Genomic DNA, 23,652 nt, shown 5'->3' on the forward strand with positions numbered 1-23,652 from the left:
CACCAAGACAGATCCTCACCCCATACCCAGAGTTGATGAGATGATTGACAAGCTAGGTGCAGCCAAATTTCTAAGCACCTTTGACTTAACAGGTGGGTACTGGCAAATTAGGATGGCAACAGAGGCAAAAGAAAAGACAGCATTCTCTACACCTGGTGGGCATTATCAGTTCACTGTTGTGCCCTTTGGCTTAAAGAATGTCCTTGCCACCTTCCAAAGGTTGGTGAATCAAGTCCTTTCTGGTTTGGAGTCCTTAAGTGCAGCATATCTAGATGATATTGCTGCCTTTAGTTCCAATTGGCAGGATTACCTGATCCACCTGGGGAATGTTTTGAAGAACCTGCAAGCAGCAGGCCTCTCTGTCAAAGCATCTAAATGCCAGATTGGGGAGGGCACAGTGGTTTACTTGGGACACCTTGTAAGTGGAGGCCAAGTGCAACCATTATAACCCAAGATCCAGACAATTCTGGACTGGGAAGGTCCAAAAACACAGACAGACATTCATTGGCTTGACTGGTTATTACAGGAGGTTTGTGAGGGGATATGGGTCCATTGTGACTCCCCTCACAGAATTTACCTCTAAGAAAATGCCCAAAAAGGTAAACTGGACTATGGACTGTCAAAAGGCCTTTTGACGCCCTAAAAGAAGCTTTGTGCTCAGCACCAGTTCTAAAAGCTCCAGATTATCCTAAGCAACTCATTGTGAAGACAAATGCCTCTGAAGGAGCAGTCCTGTCCCAAACCAATGAAGATGGCCTTGACCAGCCTGTTGCTTTCATTAGCAGGAGGTTAGTCCCCAGGGAGCAGCGTTGGAGTGCCACTGAGAGGGGGGCCTTTGCTGTGGGTTGGTCACTGAAAAAGATGAGACCATACTTGTTTGGTACTCACTTTATTGTTCAAACTCACCACACACCTCTCAGATGGCTCATGCAAATAAAAGGAGAGAACCCCATACTTTTGAGGTGGTCCATATCCCTACAGGGAATGGACTTTGTAGTGGAACACAGACCTGGGACCGCCCATGCCAATGCAGATGGCCTTTCCAGGTTCTTCCACTCTTCCACTTAGACAATGAAGACTCTCTTTGGGAAAGGTTAGTCTCATCCTCTTTCGTTTGTGGGGGGTGAGGGGGATGTACAAAAATGCCACTGTTGGCACGGTTACCCCTACCTTGTTGTCTTTTGTTGAAGCCAACTTTGATTGAAAGTGTGCTGGGACCCTGCTAACCAGGCCCCAGCACCAGTGTTCCTACCCTAAAACTGTACCTTTGTTCCCACAATTGGCACAGCCATAGCACTCAGTGAAGTCCCTTGTAAAAGTTACCCCTGGTACCAAAGGCCAGGTGGCCAGGGAAGGTCCCTAAGGGCTGCAGCATATATTATGCTGCCCTGGGGACCCCCCGCTCAGCACATGTGGGCTTGCAGCTTGTGTGTGCTGGTGGGGAAAAAAAAGGCTATGTCGACATGGCACCCCTCCCAGGGTGCCATGCCCACAAACCACTGCCTGTGGCATAGGTAAGTCACCCATCTAGCAGGCCTTACCGCCCTTAGGCAGGGTGCACTATATCACAGGTGAGGGCATAGCTGCATGAGCAATATGCCCCTACAGTGTCTAAGTCCATTCTTAGACATTGTAAGTGCAGTGTAGCCATATTGAGTATATGGTCTGGGAGTTTGTCAGTACGAACTGCACAGCGCCATACTTGCTTCACTGAATACTGGGAAATTTGGTATCAAACTTCTCAGCACAATAAAACCACACTGATGCCAGTGTGGGATTTATTGAAAAATGTACACAGAGGGCATCTTAGAGATGCCCCCCGTATGTTAGCCCAACTGCTAGTGTAAGACTGACCGGTCTGTGCCAGCCTGCCATTTCCAGACATGTTTCTGACCACAGAGTGTGAGTGCCTTTGTGCACTCAGTGGTCAGAAACAAAGCCTGTCCTGGGTGGAGGTGCTTCACACCTCCCCCTACAGGAACTGTAACACCTGGCGATGAGCCTCAAAGGCTCGAGCCTGGTGTTACAGTGCCCCAGGGCACTCCAGCTGGTGGAGATGCCCGCCCCTGGACGCAGCACCCACTTTTGGCAGCAAGTCAGGGAAAATAATAAGAAAAACAAGGAGGAGTCACCCCATCAGTCATGTCCACCACTAAGGTGACCAGAGCTGAAGCGACCCCCCGTTGGAAAATCCTCCATCTTGTTTGGAGGATTTAGCCCAATAGGGATAGGGATGTGCTACCCTCAAGGACAGCAGCCATTGGCTACTGCCCTGTGACCCTAACACACCCCTAAATTCAGTATTTAGGGGCACCCTGGGAGGGAGCACAAGGGAGGGAGCACAGGGAGGGTGTGGCCACCCTCAAGGACAGTAGCCATTGGCTACTGCCCTGTGAACCTAACACACCCCTAAATTCAGTATTTAGGGGCGACCCTGAACCCAGGACTTCAGATTCCTGATGACCTACAAAGAATAAGGACTTCTGACCTGAAAAACCCCACAGAAAAGAAAGACGATAACAACTTCTTTGGCCCCCAGCCCTACCGGCCTGTCTCCTGCTTCAGAAAGCCTGCACAACAAACAAAGACACATCCTATGGGCCCAGTGACCTCTGCCGACTTAGAGGGCTGTCCTGCACCCACGAAGGATCAAGAACTCCCATGGACAGCGGATCTGTCAAACCAAGAAAGAAGAAACCATCTTTAAAGGGACTCTCACCTCACTCCAGAAGCGTGAGTCCCCAACACTCTGCACCCGATGCCCTTGAGCTGTGTCCCGAGAAATCAACGACCCAGAGAGGATCCCCAGGCGACGCAGACAACGTGTCCACCCTTGGTTGACCTCTCTGAACCCCCACGACGACGCCTGCAGAGTGAATCCCGAGTAACCCCCTGACTGCCACTGCCCGGGACAAAGATATCCGTTGCCTGGAGAAGCACTGCACCCGCAGCCCCCAGGCCTGTGAGAAACCGACCACCGGTGCAGCAACGACCACCAGGCGGCCCTCATCAGTGCCCAGTCTGTGGCTGGCCCGAGAAGCCCCCCTGTGCCCTGTCTGCAGTGCCTGAGTGACCCCCAGGTCCCTCCACTGAATTCTATTGAACACCCGGCGCCCTGTTTGCCCACTGCACCCGATCACTCCTGTGCCGCTGAGGGTGTTTGGTGTGTGCCTAATTGGGGCCCCTCCAGTGCTCTACCAAACCCACCTGGTCTGCCCTCCGACAACGCGGGTACTTACCTGCAAGCAGGCCGGAACCAGAGCACCCCCTGTCCCCATAGGCGCCCATGTTGTTTTGGCTCCTGTTTGATCTCTACACCTGACTGCCTCTGTGTTGCTAGTGCAGGGTGCGTGAGGTTGACTTGAACCCCCAACGGTGGGCTACCTATGCCCCGGAGACTGAACCTGTAAGTGTGGTACTTACCTCAGAAACTGTACTTTACTCACCTCCCCCAGGAACCGTTGAAAATTGCACAGTGTCCACTTTTAAAATAGCTTATTGCCACAACTGTGTACAGTACTGTTTTGGTTCAAAGTTCTAACTATTGCTATGCAAAGTACCTGTCATTTAATGTACTTACCTGCTAAATGAATCTTCTGGTTCTAGAAATAAATTAACAAAATATATTTTTCTATATAAAAACCTATTGGTCGGGAGTTAAGTCAATGAGGCCCTGATTTATACTTTTTTGTGCAAAACTGCACTAACACAGTTTTGCACCAAAAAGTTTAGCACCGGCTTGCACCATTTCTGTGCACCAGCCGGTCACCATATTTATGGAATGGTGCAAGCTGGTGCAAAGGGTAGGCTAGCGTAAAATAAAAAGGATGTTAGTCGGGTGAGGCTGGCAGTATGGGAGAAGAAGGTGGGTTTGCACGAAAAAATTACGTTAGGAAGGTTAAAGTAAAAAACAAATGACTGTAACCTGCATAGAGTCATTTTCTGATGCAAAACCATCCATACCACATAACTCCTGTCTTAGAAAAGACAGGAGCCATGCCCACCGCCCCAATGGCCAGCACAGTTGGACCAGGGTACTTGGACATGGCCGTTGCCCCCAATGGCACTTAAAAAAAAACAAAATACATACCTGTACTTACCTATACTTACCTGGGTTGGGGTTCCCATCCTCTGCTGTCTCTCTGGTGTGGGTGGGGGTGTCTCTGGGGAGGGCGCCTGGGGGCTTATTCCATGGTGTTCCACCATGGAAATAGGTCCACAGCTCCCCTAACGCCTGCCCTGACCCAGGAGTTAACAAATGGTGCAAAGCAAGGTTTGCACCATTTTTAGACCCCTCCTCCCTCCCATGCGTGATTTTAGCATGGGGGGATAAAAGTGGCGCTAAGGCCATAGAGTCATTTTTTGCACAGGAACGCCTACTTTGCATCTCATTGACCCAAAGTAGATTTCCACGTCCAAAAAATGACTTTAACTCCATAAACTTGGCGCTAGATTGTCACGACTCACGTGCTGCTTGCGCCTGGAGTTTGCAGATCTTGAGGCGTGGATCTTGAGGGTTCGACTTTGGCCCAAAAAGGGGCGACTCTTTCTGGTAGCCACGGTGCTGTAGGCGAGGAAACGCCAAGGACAGACCGTGACCGTGAGAAAGTAGCGCCAGAGGGAAAAACCCCTTCAGAAGAAGAGGAAAAACCTCCCAGAAGATTCGCAGGGGATTCCTGGTACAAGAACAGAGGAACAGGAATCAAAGGAACTGACGTAACACAGAAATGGCGAAATCCAGAGCCAAGGGCTAGGAAATCAGGAGCGAGGACACTAACTGAAACAGAGAGTGTTGCAGCGCAAAGAGGAAAAGAAAAACCACCCTTAAATACCATAAAACAGGAAGTGACCCACAGGAAGAAAAAGGACACCATCTTGAATAGGGAAAGGTAGATAGAATAGACTGGAGCAGAAACCATAGAGAATAGGGAAGGAGGAATGCTGGGAAGACAGAGGTAACCTGGGAAGGGGAAAAGACATAAAGGACAGAGGAGAAAACAGACCCAAAAAGGAAGAAAGACAGAAGAGAAGAAAAAGGAGCCCCAAACAGGTAAGAGGGGTCAGGAGACCCCAACAAGACGGAGAGAGAGCGCAGCGCGAGGCCCCTAGTAAGTCCTGGAGCCTCGCAGGGTGCAAGAAAGGCTCGGGGCGCGCCGCGTCTTAGAGACGCGAAGCGCGGCCCGAGCCGAACGCGCGGCTTGTGCCGAACGCTCGGCTCGCGCCGCGCGGTGCGGCGCGACATAGATGGGTCTAGCTCTCAAGTATAAATATGGAGTTCGTTTTGCACCAGATTTGCGTAAAAAAAAAAAATAATGCAAATTGGGCGCAAAACAAGTATAAATATGCCCCTGAGTGTGTCTTTTCACTTATTGACTGTGTGTGTACAACAAATGCTTAACACTACCCTCTGATAAGCCTAACTGCTCGACCACACTACCACAAATACAAAATTAGTATTATCTATTATTGCCTCTGTCATACCTCTTGGGGAACCTCTGGACTCTGTGCACACTATGGGGGTCATTCCTACCCTGGCGGTCTATGACCGCCAGGGTAGGTGACGGAGGAAGCACCGCCAACAGGCTGGCGGTGCTTCCGGGGGCATTCTGACCGCGGCGGTAAAGCCGCGGTCAGAAAAGGGAAGCCGGCGGTTTCCCGCCGGCTTCCCGCTGCCCCAGGGAATCCTCCACGGCGGCACTGCAAGCAGCGCCGCCATGGGGATTCCGACCCCCTTCCCGCCAGCCTGGTTCTGGCGGTTTTCACCACCAGAACCTGGCTGGCGGGAACGGGTGTTGTGGGGCCCCTGGGGGCCCCTGCAGTGCCCATGCTACTGGCATGGGCACTGCAGGGGCCCCCTAACAGGGCCCCACATAGATTTTCAGTGTCTGCGTGGCAGACACTGAAAATCGCGACGGGTGCAACTGCACCCGTCGCACCCCTTCGACTCCGCCGGCTCCATTCGGAGCCGGCATCCTCGTGGAAGGGGGTTTCCCGCTGGGCGGCCGGCCTTCTGGCGGTCGCCCGCCAGCCCAGCGGGAAACTCAGAATGACCGCTGCGGTCTTTTGACCGCGGTATGGTCTTCTGGCGGTTCCCGCTTGGCGGGCGGCGACCGCCTCCCGCCAATCTAGGAATGAGGGCCTATATCTCATTTTGATATAGTATATACAGAGCCAGCTTCCTACAGGTATGTATTAATTCCAATTTCGGATCAAGTAACATGTTACCAAATCAAAATTTGGAATTGCGCCTACATACCAATTGAGTATTAGGAAGGGGCGTGTTCAGGGCATCCCTTCCCAATACCAAATTGCAGTGGTATGTAGGAATGTTTTGTGACCGAAATGCGGTTGCAAAACATTCACATTTTACCACCTACTTCATCAATTTTCTGGGATGTTGTTTTCTGCGAGGGCTGGTCAACATTGTTTTTATATAATCAATTTGCACCACAATGGATTGTGTGTCTTATTCTCTTTATGATGGCTCTCTATCCTGAATATTAGTGTTCAGATGTCTTTTTTCTCTTTTTTGGGCAATGCATTTCTCTCTTCCAGATCAGCTGTACTTCTCAATATGTATGAGGTAATTTGACTTTTTTTTCGGACAAGCTGCTCTCTGTGTCTCGAGGGTGGCATACCCATGCTACTTTGTGCTGCTGTGTATCATAAGGGATTGGGTATTTTTGTATGGGCTGTACTTCTTTTACCCCAGTGATTGAAATTAACTTCTTGAAATCACCTCTAACTTCTTGATTGTCTGTTAGGCACATTTTTATTGCGCATTCTCCAATATTTGGATGAAGTCTGCTCAAATCATTTAAATAGCAGATCAGCCCTTGTTTCACGTTTAGCATCTCTTCATTCAATTCTTGAACTTCCTTCTGAGAAAAAAAGTGCATTTGCAATGTGAAATAGTGTACAGTAATAATTGAATCATGTATGTGATCGTTTCCGTAGTTGTTTTCCTGGGTGTATTTGCTGGACGTGGTTATTCTGTTGAGGGACGTTCTCAGTATGTAATGTGATTGTTGTGCCCATAGTATCACAAATGTCTATGTGACTGATTATTATGAAATAGATTTGTACCCAAATTTAAAAAAGGCATTCAAACTGAGCAAAAATCACTCTTTCAATAGCACACAAACGTTCTGTGACGTAGTGTTAACAGGCTACTTCAGTTATAGCCTTGACCTCTATTGATAGCATGATCAGGTTTGACTTTCAAATAGCACTGTTTATCTTTTGCTACTATTTACAAATTCCAAATGAATCTGCACAGTTATAAGATATGTTTCTATTTATTTTTCAAAAGATTCGTTATTTTTCATTAAGTCCGCTTCTGAGTGACCGGAATCAGTTCCCTTCCTTTTTCCGCACAATCCCCAGTGATGAGTTTCAATCCCATGGACTGGCCCAGTTAGTGATGCACATGGGATGGACCTGGGTGGGTATTCTGGCTGCAAATAATGAGTATGGACAACAGGGCAGTCAAATAGTGCAGCGTGAACTAATCAAGGCTGGGGCTTGTGTGGCCTTCACTGAGAATACCCTCCTAAACCGAGTAGATAAAAATGCCTTCCATATCGTCCAAGTGCTGAAAAATTCAACGTCAAAGCCATTGTTGTCTTTTCTTCTAATGCTGAGTTGGTTCCTCTACTGGATGAAATGGTGAGGCAGAATATCACTGGAAAGATTTGGATTGCTAGCGAAGCCTGGTCAACATCTTCTCTCCTCTCCATCAAGCAATACTCAGAAATCTTGGCCGGTACCATTGGGTTTGCAATCCATAGTGGAGAAATTATGAACTTTCAGGAGTATTTTATCCACATTCACTCCTCATCATCCACACAAAATACTTTTATGAAAATGGTCTGGGAAAAAACGTTTAATTGTCGACGGTTGAACCAAGAAAACTTACTTAAGATCAAGGACAATGCAACCAAGATGTGCACAGGGAATGAGAAACTGGACAGCCTACGGATTGACAGCATGATGGATTTCAGAATCACTTATAATATATACAATGCAGTATATGCCACCATGCTTGCTTTAAAAGATTTGAGGCTGTGTTTACAAGATGGAGGGCTTTTCATTCAAGGGACCTGCGCACATATCTCAAACTTCTACCCATGGCAGGTATGTATCTTCCTGAGACAAATAACATGCATATGAGATTATGAAAGTAAACAAGCCTGCCCTGATCTGCATGTGTGCAATTAATGCAGGTGCATATTTTATGATCTGATGTATTACATTGCAAGTAGATAGATTTCTTAGTGGATGTTGGATAGTGTGTGTTGGTATACATCTCTGTACACCAGTGGCATCCACCGAGTCTCACCCTTATGTAGTCTTGCATGCTGCATTGCAGAAACCTTGGGACCCCTGTTCAATCAGCAGGATGTATTCAAGGGCTGAGGTATGAATCTGTTGAGAGAAGTGTAAATTATGCACCATGAATTATGAAAGACCCCCCCACCAACCCCAAAAAATAACTTAGAAGGCATCAAGAAAAATCCTGTAAAAGCACGATGTTGCTAGTTATGGTGTGCCTTAAAAATCAGGTCGTATTATATTTTATTATCCTCGGCTTTTCTATAATTTGACAAAATAATACCCTTGTCCACTTTCCAGCAATATCTCATCAATACCTAATTTTGTCTCAGGCTCTCACTGTCATTTTACACTTCTTAGGGTAAACTAAAGTTAAGGAATTAGGGTTTAAGTGTCACCAAGGCCATTTAAAAACCATTTCACATGCCAAGAGCAGATAGCTACTTGTGGTGTGTGAAATTTGTGTAACTTGCTTTGGCTTAATTATGTGAACTTTAGGAAAACTACACAAAAGGCACAACCACAATTCAGTGCTGTGTTTTGAAGCTAAATGGTTCTGCATTTCCAGAGTTCAAAAAAACACGAGCACAGCAAACAGCAGCCTCTTGCTGTGCTGTCCAGCACACTCACATAACATTTTACCATGAACTGCGCACAAGTACGTGACCTGGTGTAATAGTAAAACTTTGGGAAATTCGTGTAACAAGAGTAACAGGAAATGACCAAAATCACGGTAGATTATGCAAAACAGGGAGCTAAAACATTCGCAATAATGTCTGAGTGTTCACTGAAATCTGTTGCTGGAAACGAGTATGGCTGAGGGAGGGTCCAGAGAGGCTCCACTAAGGGAGACAAGGATGCCCTCTCACCACAATGCTGCTTAACTTTGCTATATTGGAGGGTGTGGAACACAGGTAAACATGGAGATAGATGGACATGGATAGACATGCCACGCATAAACACATGGTGGAGCAGACCGGCTCGCACATGAGTGGGTGTGACAAAATGGAGTAAAGGCACATACGTTTTACATGATCATCCAGCACAGGAAGAAGTGAACCAAAAGCAGGGTAACAGCAACTTGACGACATTTTTGTTTCGGCTCAGGACAAATGCACATAAAAGTGCAGGCATGCTGGCCACACATGGTCGTTAGACATAGTAAGAAGTTCAGCAATTTCAGCATTTAAACACACTACCATCACGTAAAACGTGAGGACAAGAAGAAATCAGGGGAGTACATGGTGCGTAACACCAGCTGTACATGCCCGTATATCACAGAAAGAAAGGCCACAAATGCAAGGTGTAGTCACAAAAACCTCCACATGGCAGTCAGACACAGGAAGTTTTTCTCGTAACAGAAACTCGAAGAAGTGCACCAGCTTTTGGGACCTATCAGAAACTCAATACAGGTTGTTCAGGAAGCAATTCCAGTCTTGGCAAGGCCTCCCCTCAGAGGTAGTCCACTTCCTGGATCCATCAGAAAAAGTAGTTTCCTACTCATTTTTAGAGGGTTTTTTGAGGAAGTCTCTAGTTCTTGAGTTTTTCCAGATGGCATGTAGACCTCAAAAAGGGGAATATTGAATATTTTGGATGTGTCAACTTACGTGTAAAGATGGGGCTGTTATCCTAAATATATTTGTTCTGTCAGATTCTGTGTTATTGCCAAAACCTTGGGAGAACCAATGCATTTCTCTTTTAGTGTGCTACATCCCATGATAATCAGTGGCAGGTGAAACTGCCTTTCTCAGATTGTGCATAGCAAACAAGACAGCTTTCTGCAGCAGGACAAAGCAGCAGATGTTGGGTTTGAGCTAGCAGCTTTCTTCTCTGTAAGAGATGTGCAGCTTGGCCCTTGACTTTTGGCTATCCCATTTGTGTAGGTGTTGCTCAGGCCAGCTTGACATGTTGGAAATGGTTTAGACAACCTCAGTAAAAAAACATGCCTTGTTCACCTTTTTCCAGGACAGTTACTCAACCCAGACAGTTGTACTAGATTTAACAAAACATTCTGGAGGGAGGGAAAAAGAGAGAAGCAAAAGAATGGGGCATGCGTGCGCACGCAAACACGAGACAGAAAGCTCTTAGTACTACTCAACCTATGTAGACCCTAGGCCCCTCATTACGACTCTGGCGGTCCTAGGACTGCCAGACTCGCGGTGGTGGTCCAGCTTCACCATTATGACTGTGGCGAAAGCGCCACAGTCGGACTGCCAGCACTGCCACTTTTTGCCGGCCGAGGGGGCCCCTGCACTGCCCATGCACTTGAAGGCAGTGAAAAGAGTGATGGCTGCTCATGCACCCCAACATTGCCGCAGCTTTATTATGAGACAGCGTCAATGTTGTGGGCTGTTTCCTGCTTGGATGAAACAGAGTTTACGCCCATGACCCAGCGGGAAACTCTTAATAATACTCGCAGTCAGATCACAGCACTGGCGGTTTCCTGAGTGCACGGCTTCGGTGGACGGAAGTCATAATGATGGCCTAAGTGTTCAATATATCCTTTGTTGGCTCGAAGATGGATACTTCATCTCACACCTTCTCAGGGCATGGCCAGTGCAGGAGCCCACCTCCCAGGCACTTGCTTTCCACCAACTTTTTTATAAGTGGTTGTAATCAGCCAGGAGGCACTGAGTTCAGCGCTGCCCTGGCTGGTTATAACGCTGACTGCCGACTCCCTGTTGAGAACAATGTTCCTGGTGGGATCGGCGGTCTCCTGGCAGGTCTGCCCAGGTTGTCATGTGGCGGTCAGACCGTCACAACTGCAGCAGTCAGACCGCCACCGTGAGGCTGCTGGTTCTAGGACCGCCAGCCTCACAATAAGGCCCATAATCTAGAATGCCGTCATTGAGAAAAATATCACACCCATATAAAGCACTTGTTGAAAGGCTTGTAATACATTTACGCTCAGAAGAACGAGTTACTTACCTTCGGTAACGACTTTTCTGGTGGATACATTAGCTACCTGTGGATTCCTCACCTAATGAATACTCCCATTGCACCAGCATTCTACGGAAATCTTCTTCCTAGCCTCTGCACGTCGACGAGGACGTCACAATTGCCCACGCGACGCCATCTGATGTCATACAGGCAATAAGAGGTCCTCGCCGACGTGCCGACATCAGTACCAACATTGTTTACGTGCCTGAGAATAAAAGGCCATTGAGATAAAAGAACAAATAGCAATATTTAATGATATTCCAAATAAATACATCATTCTAAGTACTTAATTCTTCTTCTTTTTTTTTTAAACAAATAAATAAATGTATGAACAATATATATAAATATGAACATATATACAGAATATATACAAGTCCTCAAAACCAAGAGGAGCACACTCAAGAATTACTTGGTTAGACCAGACAGACAACGGGGAGGCGGTGGGACCGTGAGGAATCCACAGGTAGCTAATGTATCCACCTGAAAAGTCGTTACCAAAGGTAAGTAACTTGTTCTTCTGATGGATACAACTACCTGTGGATTCCTCACCTAATGAATAGAGTCCCAAAGCAGTACCGCACTGGGTGGTGGGTGCCTGAATGGTCAAACCAAGAAATCCTGCAGCACCGACCGTGCAAAATGGCCATCCCTTCTGACCTCAGAGTCCAAGCAGTAATGCTTCGCAAAAGTGTGAAGGGATGACCAAGTTGCGGCCTTGCAGATGTCAACCACAGGAACACCTCTAGCCAAGGCCGAAAAGGCCGACTTAGCTCTGGTGGAATGAGCTCTTATACCATCAGGAGGTTCTTTCCTTGCTAAAGAGTAACACATTTTAATGCAAAGAACAACCCACCTGGAGAGTGTTCTCTTGTGGATTGCCTTTCCTCTCCTCTTTCCCACGTACCCGATGAAGAGCTGATCCTCCAGCCAGAAATCCTTTGTTCTATCCATATAAAAGCTTAGCGCCCTCTTTGGATCTAAGCGGTGAAGTCTCTCTTCTTCCTTTGAAGGATGAGGCGGAGGATAAAATGTGGAAAGAGTAATCGTTTGGGCCATATGAAAGGGTGAAACAACCTTCGGTAAGAAAGCAGCCTTGGTCCTCAACACCACCTTTTCCCCATAAAAAGATGTATAAGGGGGCTTCACAGATAGAGCTTGCAACTCACTTACTCTCCTTGCAGAAGTAATTGCAACCCGAAAAACCGTCTTTAGGACCAATAATCTTATGGGGCAAGAGTGCTCAAAAGGGGACCCCATAAGGAAAGTTAGAACCAAGTTTAAATCCCATTGAGGCATAACAAAAGGAGTAGGTGGGAATTTATTAACAAGACCTTTCAAGAATCTAAGTACTATAGGGGATTTGAACAAAGAAGGCTGGTCTGGAAGACAAAGAAAGGCTGAAAGGGCAGACAAGTATCCCTTAACCGTATCCACTGCACAACCCCTCTGTGCTAGAGACAATGCAAAAGATAAAACATTTGACAAGTGAGCACGTAAGGGATCAATCTGCCTCTCTCCACACCAAACCACAAATTTAGACCACCTATTAGCATAGATAGATTTAGTGGAGTGTCGCCTGGCCGCTAAGATAACATCCACTACATCAGGCGGGAGAGAGAAAGAACTCAGGTTGCCCCGTTCAATCTCCAGGCATGAAGGTGCAGGCTCTGGAGGTGGGGGTGTAAAACCTGCCCCTGCGACTGCGAGAGGAGGTCTGCCCTGAGAGGGAGACAGAGCGGAGGACACAGTGAGAGTTGGAGAAGGTCGGTGTACCATACCCTCCTCGGCCAAACCAGAGCTAGAAAGATGACTTGGGCTCTGTCTTGGCGAATTTTCCTCAATACTCGAGGAATCAAGGGTATGGGGGGAAACACGTAAAGCAACTGGTCGCACCAGGTCATCTGAAACGCGTACCCCAATGCTCCTTGTCCCGGATACTGGAGGCTGAAGAATAACAGGCAGTGCGAGTTCTTCCGAGTGGCAAACAAATCTATTCGAGGAAACCCCCACATCTGGAAGATTAGACGGACTTGATCTGGATGGAGACGCCACTTGTGATCGGCCGAGAAATGGCGACTGAGACTGTCGGCACGTACGTTCAAGACTCCGGCCAGATGGTTTGCTACCAAGCAATTCTGATGGTCCTTTGCCCAGGACCATAGCTGAAGAGCTTCTCTGCAGAGAAGGTACGACCCTACCCCTCCTTGTTTGTTTATATACCACATCGCAGTAGTATTGTCCGTCAGGACCTGAACCGACTGACCGCGAAGGGATGGGAGGAAGGCCTTGAGAGCCAGACGTACAGCCCGTAACTCCACCAGATTTATATGAAACATCTGTTCTACTGGAGACCAAAGACCTTTGATCTCCAGGTCCCCCAGATTAGCTCCCCACCCTAGAGTGGAAGCATCCGTTATTACCGTGGCCACAGGTGGAGCTTGCGAGAACGGCCTTCCTCGGGAAAGATTGCCATCCGCAATCCACCATTTCAGATCCGTGGCAGCATCTCTGGAGATCCTCACCGCGCCTTCGAGATTTCCTTTGTGTTGAGACCACTGCCTTCGGAGGCACCACTGAAGAGCCCTCATGTGCCAGCGAGCATGCGTGACCAACAGTATGCAAGAAGCAAACAGACCGAGCAGACGTAGGACCTTGAGGACCGGAATAACCGCTCCAATTCGAAACATTGGAACCAACACCTGAATGTCCCGAATCCGCTGAGGCGGAGGAAAGGCTGGATTCAATGTTGTATCCAGCACTGCCCCTATGAACAGGAGGCGCTGTGAGGGCTCTAGGTGAGATTTGGGCACATTCTCCGAAAAACCCAGGTCGAACAACAACTGAGTGGTCGACTGAAGGTGATGCAACACGAGCTCCGGAGACTTGGCTTTGATCAACCAGTCGTCTAGATAAGGAAATACTGCTATCCCCTTCCTTCTGAGCTCCGCTGCAACCACTGACATCACCTTCGTGAAGACTCGAGGTGCTGAAGTAAGGACAAACGGGAGGACCGCAAACTGATAGTGGTGCGACCCCACCACAAACCGGAGATACTTCCTGTGCGACTTGAGAATTGGGATATGAAAGTAAGCATCCTGCAAGTCGACAGACACCATCCAATCTCCATTGTTCAGCGCCAAAAGCACCTGAGCTAGGGTCAGCATCTTGAACTTTTCCTGTTTGAGGAACCAATTCAAGATCCTCAGGTCCAGGATTGGCCTCAACCGACCATCCTTCTTGGGAATCAGGAAGTATCTTGAGTAACAACCCTGACCCTTTTCCTGCTCTGGAACCAACTCCACCGCGCCTTTTGAAAGGAGGACTTGAACCTCCTGTTCTAACAACAGGAGGTATTCTTCTGAGCAATAAGATGGGCGGGGCAGGATAGGTGGCGGAAACTCCCGAAAGGGTAAGGTATAGCCTTTTCTCACAATGCTGGTAACCCAGGAGTCTGATGTTATGGCCTCCCACTTGTGGAGAAAATTCAGTAACCTCCCCCCTACAGGAGTGAAGTGAGAAGGAATTGGTGGAAGCCTAAGGCTGCTTCCCATGCTGCACCCCTCCAGAGGATGAGGAAGAGGCAGAGTGCTGCTGAGTGGCTCCCCTGGTACGGACCCTACCCCTCCCTCTGAAAGATCTATAGGAGAGAGCAGAGGTGGGTTGCTGGAATTTCCCTCGAAAGGAGGAGGAACCACGACCAAATCCTAGAAACCTCCTAAAAAATCTGGAGGAAGTTGAAGAAGTGGCTTGCAAGCCCAACGACTTGGCAGTGGCCCTACTCTCCTTAAACCTTTCGAAGGCCAAATCCGCCTTGGCGCCAAAAAGCTTGTCCCCATCAAAAGGAAGGTCTAATAGGGTCGATTGCACATCAGAGGAAAATCCAGAGCTACGAAGCCAGGCCTGCCTCCTCGTAGCCACAGCAGTGCCCACTGCTCTAGCAACCGAGTCAGATGTATCCAACCCAGATTGAATAACCTGGGTTGCAGCTGCCTGAGCATCAGAGACCAGGCTCAATAATTCCTGAGGAACCTTTGTGTGCATCGATTTAATCTCGTCCATCAGGGTGTAAATGTATCTCCCTAAGATGCATGTAGCATTGGTGGACTTCAACGCCATGCTACATGACGAGAAAACCTTCTTGGATGACATATCCATCTTCTTAGAGTCTCTATCCGAGGGTACAGTTGGAAAGGACCCAGGAACAGATCGAGCTGAACATGAAGCCTGGACCACCAGACTTTCAGGTGTTGGATGCCTGGAAAGAAAGCCTGGGTCAGCCGGTGCAACCCGATACCTCCGAGCCACAGATCTATTTACGGCCGAAGAAGACACCGGCTTCTTCCAGACTTCCATAATGGGGTCCAGTAGTGCTTCATTGAAAGGCAAAAGTGGCTCTGCAGATGTAGAGGCAGGGTGCAACACTTCTGTCAAGATGTTCTGCTTGGCCTCAGTCACTGGCAAAGGGAGGTACAGAAAGTCAGCCGCCTTTCTAATGACAGAATGAAAAGAGGCTGCCTCCTCTGTGTACTCCCCAGGTGATGACAAGTCCCATTCAGGGGAGGTATCTAGACCACTAGCAGTGTCAAGTCCATGGAGACCCTCACGAGAGTCCTCAACCTCTCCTTCCTCCAAAGTTTGTCTCCGGTATTCCTGTTCTTCCAGGAGGCGAAGAGCAAGCCTCCTCGAATGAAGCCTCTCCTGTAACCTCGGCGTCGACATGGCGTCAGTGGACATCGAAGATTGACGCCGATCCTCGGATCCGTCAGACACCAGGTCTAAAGGCACCATGGTTTTCTTTGGCGCCGGACGGAGTGAAGACTGTCCCTGAGTCGGAGGAGGTCTAGTCGGTGTCGCTGGCTGAGACGTCGAAGCCGCAGGAGCCAAAGTCGTAGGAGCCGAAGCCACAGGAGCCGAAGCCACCGGAGCCGATACCGGCACTGAGCCCACGTTTCCTAGGGGAAGAAAGGGCATAAAGGGTGCCGGTCGAAGTGGAGCCGGAGCACCCATGTTGAAGGCCAAAGGGCCTGAAGGACCAGCCGGTCCACCACCTGGAGCCATCTGTTGGAAGATGGAAAACATTGCGTTCAGCTCCAGGGGCCGGGAAAGCCGGGTACTGAGGTGCCTGGTTAGAAGGCGACAACGACGCCGGTCTCGACGTCTGTATAGACGGAGAAAAAACCTGAGGCTGCAGAACCTCGAACACTGAAGGAGGATGAACCGATGACATGGGTGAAGTGGGTGAAGCCGAAGAAGGTAACGGCGTCGTCGGCTGGGGAGAGACAGTGGGACTGACATCCCAAATCTTCCAATGTCGAGTCCCGATGACGCCGCTGAGACTTCGGTGACGACGACTTTCGGTGACGTCTCTTCTCCTTCTTTTTCAATTTTGCAAGAAAAAGTTTGGCCTCACGTTCTTTTAGGGCCTTAGGATTCATATGTTGACAAGAATCGCACTTATCAAAATCATGGTCGGAACTAAGACACCACAAACAGTCAGAATGTGGGTCAGTTACCGACATCTTGCCACCACACTCACGGCAGGGCTTGAATCCTGACTTTCTTTGCGACATTGTAATGTCTCAAAGTGAAAAAATAGCCAAAAAACACACTGTAACTGTCGATACAGCAACAGTAGCTCCCTCGAAAATAACCATTTCGAATGGCACAGAAAAAAGGGAACTGACGTCGGCATGTCGGCGAGGACCTCTTATTGCCTGTATGACGTCAGACGGCGTCGTGTGGGCAATTGTGACGTCCTCGTCGACGTGCAGAAGCTAGGAAGAAGATTTCTGTTGAATGCCGGCGCAATGGGAGTATTCATTAGGTGAGGAATCCACAGGTAGTTGTATCCATCAGAAATACTAGTTTACTCTTGTTACCTTGAACTACCTGTGGAAGTCACAGAGGGGCAGAGCTAGGAGATACACGAGAAAACTGTTTTCCTAAAATATTTAAAGACGCAACAGTAACACCTGTTGGGGCCTCATTATAACTTTTGCAGTCCTAAAAGCCGAGGCCAGTACCGCAGTACCTCCAGGACCATTGTAATGCGCACTGTTTGCAACGCAGACAGTGTGCGTTCCGATGGCGCTGGTCCCATGGGCAGTGGAGAGACTCCACTGTGGGCCACCTGCACTAGCTTTCCGCCAGCCTTTCCATGGTGGGGTGACTACCATGGAAAGGCTGGTGCAAAGTGGGGTTGTAATCAGGCAGGTGAAGCTGAGTTCAGAGCCACCGTGCTGGTTACAACTCCGGCTGCCATTGACCCGTTAGGAACCATGTTCCCGGTGGAGACAGCGGTCGCCTGGTGGGTCCACCTACCAGGGTTGCAATGTGATGGTTGGACTGCGTGGAGTGCAGTGCCCAACTGTCACCGTGAGTGTGGCGGTCACTCTTGGTCACTAAATTGATTTAATCATTTCCACAGCTCCTCCACTACCTTAAGAAGGTGCACTTGCAAAAAGAAGACAAAGAGACATTCTTTGATGAACAAGGCAACCCTCCAGCAAGGTATGACATTGTTAACTGGCAGCGTGTTCCAGAAGGCACCATCAGGCAAGTGAAGGTGGGAACCTATGATTCCAGTGCGCCACCAGGGAAGAATCTGATCATCAATGTCCGTGCTGTCCAATGGGCAGGAAACACACAGGTATGGAAAATACTTTGAAGGACTTTGAGACATCTGTGTAATTCTCGTTTCTGCTAACTGCACTGTGTCACTATGGAATATGAAATATTAAATTTAGCGAAGTGGAACTGATGAAGCATCTGTTAAATTATTTTATTTATTTTAACGTATTTAACAATAAAAAATAGTGCTCTTACTCCACCTGCGGTTTGAGGGTGTTTTTCAGAGAACTCATTTAGAACAATCACATTAAACATGGTAAACATTGAACTCGGTAAATGAAGATATAGGCCCTCATTATGACATTGGCGGTGCGCTTACTGCCATGCTGACTACTGCCAACATACTGTGACCGCGGCGGCATACCGCTATGCGTATTATGACCCACACATAGAAATCCGGCACTATACAGACACACACACAAGTCCGCCAGCCCAAACGTCAGTGATAAAATGGCGGTACCAAAACCCACACCATTACGCCAACAGAATTACACCCACAGCATTATGACCCACGAATCACCGCGGAAAACCATTGGCGGTACAGACCGCCGCACTCAAAATACACACACACATACAAAACAACACAACATTGGACAATTTAAACTACACACACCTGACACACATACACACAAAAACACACACCCACACTCCCCACAACCCTTTCAGAAAAACAAATTGACAACTGAGAGAGAGAGACACCAAGAGCACCAACACAACCAGAGCCACAGAACACCATCACCCATACACCATCCAAGCACCTCACAGCACACACCCCAACACATCACCCCACACACCCTCACACATACCACTCGCACTACACCCATGGCACCACAAAGACACCCCCGGTTCTCAGAGGAGGAGCTAAGGGTCATGGTGGAGGAAGTCATCCAGGTAGAGCTACAGCTATTCGGATCACAGATGCAGCAGACATCCATTGCTGGGAAGATAAGAGCTATGGCAGAGAGTCGTGGACAGTGTTAATGCCGTGGGACAGCACCCCAGAACAAGGGAAGACATCAGGAAGAGGTGGAACGACCTACGGGAGAAGGTGTGTTCCGTGGTTGCAAGACACCAGATAGCTGTACAGAGGACTGGCAGTGGACCCCCACTTCCCACCCCATAAATAACAACAAATAACAACATGGCAGGAGCAAGTCTTGGCGATCGTGCATCCTGAGGGCCTGGCAGGATTAGCAGGAGGACTGGACTCTGGTAAGTAAAATCTTTACTACTTTAACCCCCCAACCTGCATGCCATAACAAACTCCTACCTCACATATACCCCACCATCACAACCCACCCATCCCAATACCAATCCCTGCATGCCACACCAATGCATGGACCCCTATCACAGACCTGCATGGAACCCCATCACCACAGCATGCACACTAGTGAAAATCACTTAGCCAAACAAATCACAACTCACACAAGCCAAAGCTGCCTTGGTAATAACAACCATAGATGGGAACATACCCATGCACAAGAAGTCACACTCAGAAACAATAACACTGCATTTACATCCCCACAGAACCCCCACACAACGTCACCGGAGAGGAGGTGCCAGCAACATCCTGTCCCCCCCCCGGAAGAGGCCCACAATGATGACAGCAGTTCTGCACGCCTGGGTCAGGATGACCAACCTGGCCCATCAGGGACCTCCGGACAGTCAGTGACCCAGCCACAGTGCCAAACCACCACATAGCCTCCCCCCTCAGGAAACACCAGCACAGCACCCACCCAGCGAGCCCATCCCTCTGTCCCCAGGACATGTCAATCAGCAGTGTGTCCACCACTACAGGGACCCCAGGCAACCCCACAAACACAGGACGATCAGGGACCTGGGGTCAGTGAGCCCACGGTTCAGGGGACAGAGGCACAGGACAACAGGGAAGCTGGGAAGAATGCTGTGCGACAGGGGGAGGACAGGCCAAGGGAACCGACTCTCCACAGGGCACTCACCAACATCCTGGGAGCATACCACCATTCCCAGGAGACCATGGGCTAGATACTGGCCAAGCTGCAGGAGACCCAGTGGCTGCAGGAGGGACAGTACCTTGGGATCAGGGAGGACCTCAGAGACATCCACACCACCCTGGTTACCATTGCAGGGGTGCTGGCAGACATGGCCAACACCATGAGGGAGGCAGTGGAACACCAACGGGCCCCTGACACGAGCCACACCGATGACCAGCCCTCCACCTCTGCTGATGCTAGTGGACAGAAAGCCCCGCCACTTGAACAACAGGCCACCAGCTCCCCTTCCTTTGCAGAAGGAGAACCACCAAGCAAAAGATCCCTGCGATCCAGGCAGAAGCCAGAGAACATTGCCGAGACTCCCACCAGGAAATAAGACTCCCCTGAATGTCACCCTTGTGTCCCACTCTGTCATCCTGTCCACCTCAAACTGCCATTGCCCCACTCCCTATACCCCCTTGGACAATGCATCTGTGATACCAATATACTGCACTCCATCCTGGACTATTCCTCCACCATCAACCCAGCCCATTGCATTACCCCCTGCACTTATTATCACATAAATAAAAACCCTTGGAACAAATACAGGTATGGAGTCTGTCAATTGATTGAGATATGTATTAGTTTAACAAGCTGTAAACATTGCAATTCAAATGTACAGTAATATATACATAGGTATGACCTGTAGTGGGCAGCAGTAAACACACCAAGAGCCAGAGTAGGGCACAGATATCTGAAAATAGAGATGCCAAAGGGTACTGTAAGTGGCCATAGAAATAGGAAAATCAGGCTGCCATGTACAATGTCCAACACAAAACTGCAATGGAAGGTGAAGTTACAGTGTCTTACCTGTGTGTCACTGGAAGTACTGTTGAATTATAGTAGTTCTGTTGTCCACATCACCTTCTTGGGTGAGTAGTACAGGGATCCATCTGTCAGATGGAGGCACCGGAATCTGACCTTCAAGGGCCAAGGGTGCGCTCAATGATCCTCCTTGTACGCCCATGGGCCTCATTGTAACATTTCTCTGCCCTTGTCCTGGAAGTCCTCTCTGGGGTCAGTAGCCATGAGAGATTGGGGTAACCAGAGTCACCTCTAAATATCAAGGGATACCTGTTAGCCAGACACGCACCCTTAGGGCCACACCCATGTACCTACATCAACTGGGTGGGGACCATGGCTCACCTATTAGCCACACCCTGTGCCTCTGGAGCTGAGACATCACATATGGGATGCTGCTATTCCTCAAGATAATGCGCAGAGCCAGGATACTTTGCATTGACAAATGGAGAGGTATTGGTCCGCCAAACACACCATCTGCACATTCAGAGAGTGAAAGCTCTTTCGATTTCTAAACACCTGTTCATTTCTACGGGGTGGGACAAAGGCAATATAAGTACCATCAATAGCACCAATGATGTTGGGGATATATCCCATTGCATAGAAGTCAGCCTTCACTGTGGCCAAATCATCCACCTGGGGGAATACGATGTAGCTGCGCATGTGTTATATCAGGGCAGAGAGCACTCTGGTCAGCACGTTTGAGAAGGCTGTGACATCCCCGATGCCATGGCCACTGTCGCTTGGAAGGAACCACTCGCCAAGAAATGGAGCACTGACAGGACCTGCATTACAGTGGGGATACCTGTGGGGTGGCAGATAGCTGAAATCAGGACTGGCTCCAATTGGGCACACAGCTCTTGGATTGTGGCCCTATCAAGTCTGTAGGCTAGGATAATGTGCCTGTCCTCCATTGTCGCCAGGTCCACCAGGGGTCTGTACACGAGGGTATGTCTCCATCTCCTATTCATCCTCAGTGGTTCAACTCTAGGGTGAAAAACTGTGAGCAGATGGTCATAGTCAAACATATACTCTGATTAATATGCTTTTTTTTTTTTTTACAGAAACAGTATGTGAACGTGTAGGTCCGTTGATGTGCCTATGTCTGCTGTGATGCATTTAGGGTCCATGGCCTGTGCCCCCCTGAAATGGCAGCTGCCTGACCTGTGAGGAGGGACAAGTGGAAATGAGGTAATTCCACTGGCTTTGTGCGCCATTGCAGGAGGCGGTCGACGACCGCCATGCAACACATCATTGGTTATCGTTGGGGCCTAGGGGTTCCAGGAGCTAATGGTGATGTACGCCAGCAGTGACGGTACGGACCGCCGTGGACGTGACCGCCATTTTCTATCTGTTAACTCACTTGCTACCTGACATTCAACAGGAGAGGACCTACACTTGAAGTGCTGCTGTGAACTGTGTCTGGAAGCGACCATGGCTCGAGTGTCTGAGGAAAAAGCCCCTGCCTTCACTTCCGAGGAGTTGGAGAGACTAGTGGATGGGGTCCTACCCCAGTACCCTATACTTTGTGGTCCTCCAGACAAACAGGTGAGTACACTGTGAGCACGATGCATGGGTCATGAATGTATTGAGTGCTGTGTTTGTAAGCCTCGTGTGGGGGGCTGAGGGGTCCTGGGCAGAGTGCTCAATGTTTGGTGGGCAATGTGTGAGCGTAAGGGGATGAGAGGGATATGGTGGGCCATGAGTATAACAGTCCTTTTCTGCTGTATCTTTTTCTGCAGGTCAGCACCCATCAGAAAAAGGGTATTTGGTGTGCCATCGCCAAGGAGGTGCGGACCCTGGGGGTCTTTGACAGGTGGAGTACCCACTGTCGAAAACAGTGGGAGGAACTGCGCCACTGGGCAAGAAAGATGGCAGAGGCCCAGCTGGGGCTGGCCTCCCAACGAGGAAGGGGTGCCCGTCGTACCCTGACCCCCCTGATATTCCGCATCCTGGCAGTGGCCTATCCGGAATTGGATGGGCGCTTGAAGGCATCACAGCAGCCACAAGAGGTGAGCACAGATTCAGAATCATGACCTAACGTGCGTTATGGTGTTACCTGGGTGGGGGATGTGGTACTGTGGGTGCCCCTAGGCAGGGCGAACATGGCAGGGTAGGTTCCATGATGGGCAAGCTCAGATGCACTCCAACCCCAATAATGCTAGTGGGCATCTACTACTGGGCAGGGACCTGTGGGTTCCAGGTGTGCAGCTAATGCTGTTAGGCATTGTACCCCATGGCCTGGTGACTAGCATTGTAACTGGTAGCATTGTGCATGGCCTAGTGCATAGGGCTGTTCCCTGTAAGCTGTGTACGCCAACAGTAGTGTTGTTGCTGGCATTGACCAAGTGTATCCTCTGTCTCTTCCCACCCTTTTTGTTTTGTCACCCTGTCCTTGTGTGCATTAGCGTCATCTGGCAGTGGAGCAGAGGCACCGGCGACGGAGGAAGCTGCATCCCACATGGGCCTGGAGGCCGAATCCACCGACGGTGAGGGCACCAGTGGGATGGAGGGCGAGGGGTGCACCACAATGGAGACAGGAGGGGACAGTTCTGACAGCGACATCTCCTCTGATGGAATCTCCCTGGGGGTGGTGGACACCTCTGTGTCCACCCCAACTACAGGTAGAGACGCCACCCCCCGTACCAGCAGCACCCTCCCAGCAGCCCCTCAGCGAGTTTCCCATGCCAGCTCACCCAGGAGGGTGTGCATCTCCTTCGCCCCAGGCACCTCAGACCCTGCCCCAGTCAGCCCTGCTGCGCTCAGTGAGGAGGCTATTGACCTCCTGAGATCCCTCTCTGTTGGGCAGTCAACCATACTGAATGCCATCCAGGGTCTAGCAGGGCATTTGCAACATACAAATGCATACCTGGAGAGCATTCACTCTGGCGGCCCAACTGAGAGCATTCCAGGCTCTGGCCAACTCACTGATGGC

At 49.4% G+C, this 23,652-nt stretch overlaps 1 protein-coding gene across 1 annotated transcript in view; it reads left to right on the forward strand.

Annotated features, from left to right (window-relative positions):
- Positions 1-23,652, forward strand: part of LOC138267246 (extracellular calcium-sensing receptor-like) — a 42,743-nt gene that overhangs the window by 11,470 nt on the left and 7,621 nt on the right. Inside the window, exons 2-3 of the mRNA XM_069216103.1 lie at positions 7,593-8,136; positions 17,702-17,923. Coding sequence (XP_069072204.1) covers positions 7,593-8,136; positions 17,702-17,923 — 766 coding nt within the window. The remainder of the gene's footprint in view (positions 1-7,592; positions 8,137-17,701; positions 17,924-23,652) is intronic.

Source organism: Pleurodeles waltl, chromosome 12, assembly GCF_031143425.1.
Source record: "Pleurodeles waltl isolate 20211129_DDA chromosome 12, aPleWal1.hap1.20221129, whole genome shotgun sequence".
NCBI lineage: Eukaryota > Metazoa > Chordata > Amphibia > Caudata > Salamandridae > Pleurodeles > Pleurodeles waltl.